Here is a 12,704-nt window from a genome sequence, read left to right on the forward strand (position 1 = left end):
CTCTCTCTCTCTCTCTCTCATTCTCTCTCTCTCAAGTTTCACGTGCTGCGTCCAAGGTCCTCGAGACGCTACCATACAATTATCCTCATAATGTGAATCTCCCGAGCTGCCTGAGCTGGGAGAGCACACGTTTGCTCAATCACTAGACAAATAGGTGTGGTTAAAAAAATTGAAGGATAATTTTCTACATGACAGCTCAAGAGACAGGCAGAATAAACAGTAAAGGCCCCCCGTCACGGAAATTGATTGGTGTTGGTTTGAAGACAACAAAAACATAAACATACCACCCAGCACCCTGAATAGAACTGTGTGGAGTACAAACCCCTCTTGGCCGCCTGTACAAGGTTAAAAACAGAACCAGGGGAGAGCACGTTTGACTATGAATGGAATTCATAGAGATGAACAGGTGGTGGTTTCTGTACGAGTGATAAAACCAAACGGCTCCTGGGGTCAGTGATAAAGACGGCTCTGATGAGATCTCATTCCTGGAAGGTGCAAAACAACATTGATGCTCCTACTGTAAAAGAGTTATCATGTTTAACGCCATAGGAGCTGAACCAACATTCTGGACACTGCTCTGCTCTGTGCATTTGGTGTCATTTATCTCCCAGATATTTTAAAACTCTGAACTTTTAAGCTTCATATTTCTTTATTTTTTATTTCAATCATTCATGTGGTTATCTGACAGCCCTAATGTTACTCGTAGATTGATATAATTATGAATATTATATTCAAAACAGTGAGTAAAGCAACAGATCGTACCAATTAGTTTTGTTAATGTGTGATAATTGGCCTCTAATGATTCTTAATTGACCTGGCAGGAATCAACCTTTGAGCTGTAATGTGTGTGTGTGTGTGTGTGTGTGTGTGTGTGTGTGTGTGTGTGTGTGTGTGTGTTTGTGTGTTGGTTGTAATTGTGATTGATTACTTGACATGACTATATTCAGAGAATGAGAATACGTCATCCCATTTCACAAAAGTGCGTCATGTGTAGTTAACACTGTGACTTGTTGGGGTGACAGCATTGGAGCTCTGTTGCGTTGCGTTCATGCACCAGCAGAGACACCAGCCGATCAAATCATATTCAAACAAATTCTCTGGCACTTGTTAATCAAATCATGCTAAATACAGGTCCTGTCTGACATCAACTGTCAAAACGTGTCTGGAAAGAGGAGGCAGAGGCAGCTAGTGATTCTGGTGTGTGTTCATCTCGAGCTTCTCATTGACAGTGAGCACAAATGTTCACACATGCATTCGTGTGCGTTCAACATTACACTTTTCCAAATAGTCGAACATCTCCCTAGAGAGTTGACCTGAATTTTTCTGCCAGGACCACCTCTGTCAAAAAATCATGTTCAAATTGTACTTATCACTATATCACTGAGCTGTTATGATGCTATTTAATAATTCACCTACTCTGTTCAGGTGCAGAGGCCATTCCATTTGTCCCTGCTCCATTATTTCTACAGGACCCGTCTTGTGCTCTGAATCAGTGGCTCATGCTGTTAACACCTGAAATCTAATTCCAGCAAATCAATACTTGGCACCATTTGTTTACTTACTGAACAACAGAATTCATAACAAATCCTATTACAGGCCAGAACACTAAATCAATGAAGTACACACTCAGGTCTGAGACCTCAATGGTGGCAAACTGGCCCAATCAGACAACCACACCTAGCTGTATATGGACATCCTAGTGCATAGATAAACTGCATACATGCTACATACATACTTACATAATATACCATCATAATAGTAAACAAAATTTAGATTTAAAGACAATTTGTTCTTTTGTAAAGAAATGTGATTATGGAGTTTTCTATCTGACTCTTCCTATGCCTTGTGGTCCTCCATCATTGGGTCATCTTCATCTTCACCATAATCATCTTCATTTAAACCTCCTTTTCCTCCTAATCCTCTTGTTATTCTCCTCTTCTCCTCTTATTCTATCCGCTGGTAGTTGAACAGATTGTAGAGAGTGGAGAGCATTGTCACCAGGTTCATGACTTTCATATGGGACCTACCTGTACCTCCATGCTTTTACTGAAAAGTAGAGACTTTCACTGCAGCCTCTGTGGGAAAAGGCTCTTCATGTTTCCATCTTGGCCCTAAGAAGTCTCCGGCAGGGAGATGTTCGTTTAAATGATAAATTAAATCAATACTTTAACTGGCACAGCAGTTTATGTGCCACTTTGAACGGATAATTTAATTCACCCGATTTAGAATTTGAATGGGTCAACCGAAACCGCACTTGCTGTGTTTGACTCAACAGTTTCGGTGAGACATCATTTTACCAATGAATAAATGGCAGGGGGTAAAGATGGACTGTGAATTAAAAATACAAGGTAGAGCTGCAAACGATAGGACGTCAAGCAGGACATGCTGGATGCCATCCTCTGAATCTGGCTACAACTACGGTGAAGTGAACAACTGGGAACAAAAATCCTCCTCCTGAGCGAGAGCAGCAGATACACTGAGACATCAAAATGTCACTAATCATCGAGTCGAAATGTTTTCATGTCTTGCTGCTTTTGCAGATGTTCGCTGAGAGGAAAACAGCAGAAAAGTTGTTTATTCTGAGCCGTCTGTGCAGTATATCAGAAAATGTGCCTTGACAGAATGATGTGCGCCCATTTCTTTTATTTGCAGTGACCTTGTTGCACATGAATCTGCCCGGTGGATTCTGGCGGCAGTGCACCTCTGTTGAGGAATATTTAATTGATATTGATCCCTAGATTTCCAGGGGACATCTCAAATAAAAAAAAAGGGCTTCAATGTTTCAGTCACAGCAGATACTGTCGATAAATTAAGCTCATGAGGCTCCTGACCTGCATCTCCTTTTGTGTACGATTAAACAAATAGTCAGAGTTGGTTTATTAACAATTTGGATTGACTTTGTGGAGATTAATCAAAGACATCTGGGCAATTTAGAGCATTAAAACGCCCTTAATGAGAACTGCAGGCCGACCACTGTGACCTACACACAGCGCTCCTCGGGAAAGTGTATGGGGATTACTTTGGCGGCATTACTCACACTGAAAGTAATATATCCTCCATTACAACACAGGTTTGATGGAGAATTCGAACGCACTGCGAAGGGATTAAACTGCTCTGATTAATCCAGAATCCCTCAGGAAATTAAACAGATAAGTAGTGGGTTATAAGAATGCAGCTTACTTGAAAGGAAATCCATTTTATATGGCCTCGCACATAAACCCTGGTATTACTAGATTTACAGCTCCTGCATGTACATTCAAAAGGAGAGAGGAAAACAGGCGAAATGGTGAAATTAAAAACTTCTTCCACTTTTACAATACAATTTAATTTATTTATTTTTTGCACCATTCACAGCTCTCCTGCCCTCATGGCTTGTTTTTCAATTAGGAACCTCTAATTCAATTTATACCCCTTGTACCTCCAAAGTGAATTATACCAGGACTTTTATTTAGCGCTTTTTTTTATTGGACTGACACTAAATTTTGATTAGCTTTCAAAACCTGCTGTTGTTCCAATTGTATCCGCAGAGTGTTAAAATGTTATTAGCTTTTCATTAAGGTGGACTTGTGCTTGTGATTGAATAGAAAAAATTAAAGACTGAATGGAGAAGACTGTGAAATATACCTCCAATTCCCATATAGATTTTAATGGCTGAGTCCATGGAAACGAATGCATCCATGCCACATGCTTAATATCGTATTTTTATGGATCAGATGCCATCCAGTTATAAAATGTTGACTGGACGTGCTATGGAGAATAATGGATTAACAGCCCATGGCACAGAGATGGCGTTTCAGCTATTAGGCATTTTTTGTTCTTCCATCAGACCTATTGAGTTCTAACAAACAAACAAAGTGCTTGTAATGGAGATGTAAGCATGACTGGGCATCTTTTAATTAGATCCTTGGTTTGCAGCAACTTCTGTGTTTGCTTAATGTGCTGCATAACTACCTACCTCCATCTTAACACCTTTTATTTTCCTTGTCGGTTCCATTGCACCCGCAGCTAACAAGCTTTTCTTTCCTTTCTTGACTGGCCCTCTCCCTTTTTGAATACAATTGTCAAATCAATGCAATGACCCATAACAAGGTTCAGATTCATGCTTTCCAGTTGTTTGGGAAACAGTATCCTGACCCGCAGCTGCTGAGCCCCCGTGTCAGCAGGAACCTATGGAACAGCTGTCTGTGGGACTGCGGTTGCTGAAGAAATGACAAGTCTTCATGAAGCCTGTCCTCTAATGTGTGAACGACAGACCTTTTGCTTATCGTACTGTGTGCTGTTTTGTGTCACAGGGGGACCTGGGGGAAGCCGGGCCAACAGGAAACCCAGGAAATAAGGTAGGAGACTCACATAGCATCTCAGTGAGAGCAGTGGGGATCGGGGCATGGTGATCAGACCCCCTTGGTTTGCTCCATGCTCGTCACAGTTTTCAAAAAAAGTGGAAGAAACCAATTATGTTCAAACTATGCCTCATCCCCTCATATAACATGAATAGGTCTGTAGAACTCTAGAAGGGGAACACATAGTAAACCTAGGCTATGTTTACACATTATTAGACGTTTGATATATACGTAGACACCGGCTAATTTCTTTTCTTTTAAGTGTTTTATTTTTTAATTAATTTATTGATTATTTCAACAAATAAGATACAAAGTGTGTCAGAAACAACATACCTAGCCCGAAGTCTCGATATACGTATTAACTTGTTGTATGTTATTCAGCAAACGCAGACACACACACAATATCAGCTTTTCTTTAACTCAACCTTAACTCATTTTAACCATGTCCAACAACACTGTGTGGACTTTCAGAGCCCAGTCTAGCTGTTGTATCTAAAAATGTCTTTGGAGTTGTTCTGCTCTGTGATTGACATTGACGCACTCTGAATCTTAACTTTTAATGCTTAATTTTTTCCTTTTTATAAAGTTATTGCTGTGAGTCTTAAAATCATTTTTGGTTTGTTGCCTGTTTTTCAGATCCAGTGAATAGCAGGTGGCTCTATCTTTTTTTTTTTTTTTTTTATCATCGAGTGATTTATGGAGTCTGTCAGTGCCCTTTTCTGAGATGATTTTCGAACGTCACTGGATGAAATCATTGGCTTGCCTTGTGTTGACCCCCTCAAACCACCACAGACAGCAAAGCAATGTCAAAATCAAATTAAACCAACAAATGGGTGCCCTGCTCTGTTGGGGGGGGGGGGGGGGGTTGTGCTGCTGCAGGGACCCGAGTTTGCTCTCAAGCTTCTGGCTTGGGCGGAGGGGCCCCAGTGGTTACAGTTGGCAGACTTCCTGGGTGGGAAGCCAGAAATGGATCATGTCCTCGTCGCTGTAATAGCATCTTCTACGAGATGGTCTGGCCGTCTGAGTCTGGGGGGGGGGGGGGGGGGGGCGAGGTTGGGATCCTAGTGTGAAGGCTCTCACTTATGCCCCCTTTGCTGTGTGGTGAAAAACAAATGACTTGCATTACTCAATGCGTATTTGAGGCAGCATGCAACCGTGTCCTCAGACACTCAGTGGAGGTGAGGCGTGAAAAGTGGAACATTGCCACAGAGTCCAGAGACTTAAATTGTGAGAAAAATGCATATTTCTTAAATGGAATCATTCAGACTTGCCAAGTGCTGTTTTGTGTAATTTCTTTTTTGCCATTAGTTCCCTGAAGAGCTGGGGTAATTGCCACATGCTCTGAATTAAATAATGGTTCACTAGAATAACATCTCTGCGGCTTTCATACTGTGTTGTATGATATTGTCATCGGTAAGATTGTTGAAAATTACAAGAAGCCTCTTGGACGTGTTGATTGTTTTTAGTGAGGGGAGGGGGGCAGGTCCAGTCACAAGGTACCACCACTTGGTGTAATGCCAGTATGTGGGTGTAGCTTCCATGGCTTAAAGTCAGAATGTCCTGTAGTGTCTTAATGAAAGACAGAGTGGAGGATTATGAGTCTGTTATTGGAAATAAAAGAGGAAAACACATTTATCATGGATATTTAATGGCCTATTTGAGATCAATTGTACTGTAGCCTGCTGTTGAAGTATCAGTGTTATATATAGGAACATTCCTGGATGGCTTAATCCTCAACCCACCGGAGATGTTGACATATTTGCTCATGACCCTTGATACATAGAATACGGAACGACACTTAATGGCACCGCTCTCACCACTGCTGCTCTCCCAGATGAGGTTCAGGAGGCGGCTAAAGCTCTTTCGTTACACAACAGCGCACAGGAAAAGTCTGCATCAGGAGCCGGAGCAGCATTATTGATATGATGCTAATTCACAGCAACATGCTTTATGGTATTTTATACCGGCGCTCACTGCCTTGTCAATAAAGCATTTTTATTTGTCAGTTTGTTTCATAAAACCAGTTTAACGCGCGAGTCACCGTATATTTTGTTGCATATTGAATATGAATGGTTTTTATCATTTTTAAATCTATTTATTTTAAATCTATAGACATATTGAAACATGTTCAGTACAAATTGAACAAGGCACCTCCAGCGGAAATCGTGCTTTCGGACAAACCCAATAACAACCACTGTTGCAGGTTCCTCTGGTAGCCTGATGCAGCTGTCGATATTTCAGGAGTTACGATATGATCGACCTTGGACGCTTTACTACGGCAGTTTGCTTGAGTTTTACGGGCCAGCTGAGGTCATGAAACTGTATAGGTTACACTCTTGATAACCAAGCCAGCGAGTTCCGAGACCTCTCGCACATTTCTGGCACAGCGTGTGGAAAGTGAGGGGCTGGGTAGCTTGAGAAGAATCAGTGATCGGGAAGATATTTGTAGAAATAAGCCTGTTAGAGGTTATATTTGTGGAAATAAGTCCCAAATAGCTTATTCCCTTACTACATATAATCTTACGCATGCTGATGACTGAAGCTGGAGCTGAAACGATGAAGCAAGTTCGCAATGCAAACAATGTGGCTGTGAATTTATATCTGATTTCCGAATTATGGTTTTTGTATCTGGATCAATGCAGTACAAATGTGTTGCTCTTTGCTCTGAGCCCAATTTGAAGGAACTGTGAGTTGTAGACTTCAGAATTGAATATAATTGTACCAATGAGGTCAGGACAACAGGTTTAAGATACCGTCACCCTCCTTAGCACAGTTTAACTTGCATAGTGACTGGAGCTGCATTTAGAAGATTTTTCTTTTTTTTTGTCAACACAGAGCACATGATGCTGTGTGATGGGCACAAGGTTGCCCTGGTTGCATCTTAGTGGTTTGTGTTAGTGTTGACAATTGTTGTAACCACAATTTTTTGAAGAAGATGATATTTATGAAATTAAACAGGTCTTAAATTTGCATTGAGGATGCTTCTTTCCCCTCAAAATATTGTAATTCCTTTATATTTAAGTATATTATATTTAATGTAAACATGTGTGAATGATTGTATTTTTTATCTTCTATGATTAGTAATCTAATCATCTATACCTGCTTTCAGACATGCACTGAAATAAGGACATTTTCCTGACATTTCCCTGACATTTGAGTATGTGAAAAGCAAATGTCCGCCTCAAATGCTCTGGACATCTTCTGTTTCTTTAAACCTCTTCGTGAAATGTCTGGGAAAATTGTTCTAGTGAACTCATGTAAGAATAGGGCAAGACTAACTACTGAAAATGTACAGCAAGTGAGTGGATCTGTTGAAGAGGATTCAACATGGAGTGGACACAACATTTTAAGAATAAAAATAAAGATGAAAAAGAGGTGGAATACAGGATCTTCCTTATACTCTTGCTTTGGAATTTATACATTGCCTGAGTGATTCTAAAACTGCTTAACAGGAAAGTAGAGTTAAAGTTCCAAATTGTTAAAACGCCATGGGGTGTTAATGAGGGAGAAGAATCAAGTGGGAACTTCTCAAGGGTCCTCACTTTGCTTTTTAATTTCAATCTTGAAATCTTGTCATTGCAGGGAGAACCTGGATCAGTAGGGCAAAAAGGAATCGATGGGAGGAAGGTAAGTACTACTCTCTCCAGCAGACATATATTCCATACATAGCACATCAGCCAGATCTAGTTTCGTCAGGGAATCAATTCTTATAGGCTTTTCATTTTCTGTGTGATGCCCTGGGGGTAGGAGTGAAGCATTTTTTCCCCCTGTGCGGCTGTTTCCAGGTGCCTGTCATATCTGAAGTAGATCTAAGTGTGTTCTAGGCCGCAGTGTCCTTCTGCAGTGAAATTAATTGATATGTACGCTACCGTAGACCCGGCATACTAATGAACTAAACTCATTTTTTAAATTACTGTAAGTCCCTTCTCTGTCATTTCAGGTTAAACTTTATTGCATGCTCTTAAATCCGCTGCAGTGATGAAACTAATAAATGCAAACTACAGTCAACCACAACAAAGGCACAAGCAAATGATATGACAACTTTTTCTTGAAACAAACCCCCCCCGACTAAAATCAATTATATATCTTAGGCAAACGTTGAAATTGATGATCATTTATAAAGTCGGTAAAAATGCTAAGTGCCTTCGGCCGCACGTCTCTCAGCTCTTCAACTCGTGAATAATTCTCTCTATCGCTCAGCTTACACTTTGACAAGCCCTGTCAGAGACGGCCAGGGACCACCGAGTCTGTTTTCACTCCAACACAATGAGAAGTGTTCTACAGGTCAGTCGGCGACATTCACGTTTATAGGGCTGGCCCCGCTGTTGCAGTGCAGCCAACAATTCTTAATCAACCTTAATGCATATCTAAAAATATGGGCAAGCAGTTTTAGGGGATTGTGCCTTGACAGTCCTTGAAAAGACCTTGAATTTAATGTTGAAGATGAGTGTGGGAACTCTGGTTAGAACTTAATTAAGATTCCTCTGGGATGTTGTTCCAGGCACCAGCAATTGTGCACATTCCTTAAAAAGTATTGGCTGAGTAAAAAAGGCGTTTTATGTTGTACAGCATTTGTTTGCCCACAATGGCACAATCTCAGTCGTTGGCTGTGCAGATGGTCAGTTTAAAGAGGCTCAATAAAGGGACTCCTTTTCATCGCCATCTCCCCCTTGTGTAGACAAACAGCTGCCACAGGAAGCCACCTCCCTGCAGGCTGCGGACCTGCACTCTGCCCCAAACAGTAGAAAAACCAGGAGCAAATATAAGCAGATCAAGACAAAAGGTTATTGACCAATACTAGTCAGTGAGGAGCTTGGTTTTATTAAAAATGATCTCGAACGAGTAGCTGATAGGTGTAATATCATGAGGACATTATTATATGATCTGTTGATTCAGAGCTACTGGGAGACTTTGGATAGTTGTCACAATAGAGTGAAATTAATAATTCACTAGAAATATAGTCAGTCTTTTATTGAGCACTGTCTAATTTATAAATGGAACCAGAGGGGGAGATAATGAAACCTTTAAATCATAATGGTTTGAGTACAGTTGCCTGCAAAGCTCGAAAATAATTAATTTGACCCCTCAAACAGTTGGGATTTAATTGTGTGTCTTCGATCAGACTTCTGCTATCCACTGATGTATGAAAATGTAATTATTTTTGTTATGCCTCTGCACTGACGACAGCTTTGGCATTATGTTTTCTGATTGTGCACCGTTCCGTCCGTCACATTCCGCCACATCTCAGAAACACCTGGAGGGAATCTCTCCAAACCTGGCAAGAATGTTCACACTCTTGCACTCAAGAATGAATTGATTCAAATTATTCCTAGAAATATATATATGTATTCCAAGGGTGAGGAGTAATGCTTTTGTCATGATAATGGTATTTGATGATTACTGAGAATCACATGTAGTTTGTCTCTGTTACAGCACATTTCAATGGAGAGCTAACGAAAGCAGATAAACATGGAAGGATATGCTCATTTCATAGATTTTGTACTGGCTCTTTAGTTGTTTTCCATTTCCTATCTAACCTGGATTATCATATAAGAAATCCTAGATGATTTTAAGCATGCAGTCATCAAAGTTTAGTTTGTTATGAAGGAAAAAACTTCATATTTACATTTGTATATGAAGGACACGATCAAGTTTAGTGGCATAGAACTCTTGAAGAGGTTAAGACCACCTAACTGGAAATTAACTCTGTCCACGTGTAGGAAGTAGAATGGAAGTAGAATACCAGGAGGAAGGAGTGAACAGAGGTTGTTATCTCTTCACTCACCGGTTCACCCTGAGCTCCACTGTAATGGACATCAGTGGCACATATAGTGGAATCAGCTGGAAGCTTGTTCAGTATGAAGAGCCTGACACTGTGTCGCTCAACGCTTTACTGAGAGAAGAAACTGCTTAAAACACATTTTTAAAGTGCATTTGCCAGCAAATATTTAGTGTCGTTTGTGCATAACATTGTGCTCATGGTCTTAAGGACTTTCTAGATTTGTCGGTTGTGATGTATAATGTCACCAATGATCCATCCATGCATACTGCTTAGTCTGAATGAGATGCAGGGGGGCTTGAGTCAATCCCAGCTGACATCGGGTGAGAGGTGGTATACATTCTGGAAAACCCGGTCAGGTCTATGCATCAATTTGCCGTCAATAATCAGATGTATATTTTTTTATCAAGATGCTTTGACCAATCATATCCATCTTGTCCCTCAAACCTGCTGAGAGATCAAAACATCACAATCATCTCCAGCTCTGTGTGACCTGCACAACGATGTGGTCTTAAACCATGTTTTCTCAGAGCAATGGCAGGAGAGGCGTCTTATTTTAATTTCTTCTAGCTTCCCACATGGTGCACGCTCTCGTACATGACTCTGATAGATCTCCTCCAGAGACCTATCATGCTGTGCCCCAATGAAACAAGGACAAGTTAAGAAATCAGAGCCAGGTAGAAGCACCACCTCTACCTGGCTTGTTGGACCATCATCACACTCAGGCCATTATGTAATAATCAGTTATTGGCGGGTCTGGACCTTGCTTAGCCTTAATTAGCACAAACACAGCTTGTCTAGCTAAATTAACAATGAAAAAGATACTGTAGCTTGTCAGCTGACAAACCAGTTACTGATCTACTACTCTATTTATAAATAGAGCTGTAGAACTAAGGTTTAACATGTCCTGATCTGTGTTAGTAATGAAAGCAGAGCGAGGACACTGATACGTTTTCATGTGACACTGAGTAAGACGACAAGCTTCCTGAAATGTTAGACCCCTCTTAAAACAATTAGAATGATATTATATGTTTGTCCTTGAATGGGAAATTCCTTTTCATATAAAAACAAAATATTCGAGCTGTTTCAAGTCAAGGCATTAAATAGACAAAATTAAATTTTTGACAAAAAAATAATTATATTAGTATGAGTATTTCCAACATAAATTTCATCCACCTATCACAGTTTTTTACACATTATATTCTCTTTGTACCCACACTTATATACTGAGGAAACCAAATCAATTAAGTCCCAATGAAGGTTCCCCTATACCCATTGAACAATGATGGGGTCCTCTCTGTATGTTTATGTTCAAACATATGTTTAAAAGCTCAGTAAGTGAATTAAATATTGCCCCGTATCTTTTAATGGTCCCATCAAAACATATCATTTAACATTCATTGCAGTAAAGTGTGGTAGTTATGTTCCTTTAGTGTATTTAAAGGGTGAAATAGAGTAATTGAAGAGCCAGGTCAAGACCCAGTGTGAGGATTAGCACAAAATATTTAATTGTAAACAAATGAAAGACTTACATGTTGTGCACATAAACTCGCCTGATGATTTGACTCAAACCTATTTACTGCGACTCCCAGACTCTATTACCCGATCCGTCCCTTCACCGCAATTAGCTCATCTTCCATTTTTAAAGCTGGTATGTTATTTAAGGCTGGAGTGGACACCGGAGAAGACAGAATTCTATGTATGAGCATGTGATCTAGTGTCATTCTGCAGATATGCTTCCTATGGGACCAGAGGGGGTGCACGGCGTGTTATCTTGTGGGGGTAATCCAAGTTACATTTGTGGCTACATGTTCGGCTGAAGAGTGAAGCGTCTTAGAAAAAGGAGTCGAGCGGCACCGGTGGAATCCGATAGCCTTGGATCTCTGACAGTGAACTCTGATATCCTCACACCAGAGCCCATTGTTGAGGTTACATTGTGTATTTATTCAAAGAGGGTGACAGACATTCCAACAAGCTACTCCCTGATTACACTTACACGCCACACTGTAAGAGGCGGCGCATCGCTGGGCAGATGGAAAGTCACAAAAGGCATTTCCTGCCGTAACCTCCCTGGCATTTGTGGGCCGACACTCAAGATATCCATGTTACTTAGAGCTCCAGTTCCACGTAGCTCTAAAGGCCTGTCATTCAGTATAACAACACTTACCCACTAGAATGTTCTGAATACTTAGCACATCTACTATTTTAATTCAGCACCCCCTCCCGATAGGCCAAACCTAGATAGCAGTGATTAAATTGTGTACAGTAACTAAAACTTGCAATCATTCTACCTCCTTGTCAGACAGGAGCCCGACCTGCAGCCGCTGTGCTTGGTAAAAGGTATAAGGAAACATAATTAGCCTGCTTTTGTACATCCCCTCTTCCCTGGCTCTGTTTATTTGCTTGCTTTAGTCGTCTTGGGCTGGGGAGCTGCCAGATTGTCTTGTGGCCCCGCCGCTACAGGAATGACAAGACACAGTGGTGTGTGTAATTAGCAGGCGAGTGTACACAGCTCCCCACAGTGTTCTGACCTCGTGCTGCAGGAGCGACAGCCACACAACCGGCACCGGCCTATTCCCAGCCCC

At 40.9% G+C, this 12,704-nt stretch overlaps 1 protein-coding gene across 1 annotated transcript in view; it reads left to right on the top strand.

Annotated features, from left to right (window-relative positions):
• LOC133965972 (collagen alpha-1(XIX) chain) overlaps nt 1-12,704 on the top strand; it is a 94,770-nt gene that overhangs the window by 11,890 nt on the left and 70,176 nt on the right. Inside the window, exons 10-11 of the mRNA XM_062400607.1 lie at nt 4,293-4,337; nt 7,923-7,967. Coding sequence (XP_062256591.1) covers nt 4,293-4,337; nt 7,923-7,967 — 90 coding nt within the window. The remainder of the gene's footprint in view (nt 1-4,292; nt 4,338-7,922; nt 7,968-12,704) is intronic.

The sequence above is a fragment of the Platichthys flesus genome, chromosome 12, assembly GCF_949316205.1.
Source record: "Platichthys flesus chromosome 12, fPlaFle2.1, whole genome shotgun sequence".
NCBI lineage: Eukaryota > Metazoa > Chordata > Actinopteri > Pleuronectiformes > Pleuronectidae > Platichthys > Platichthys flesus.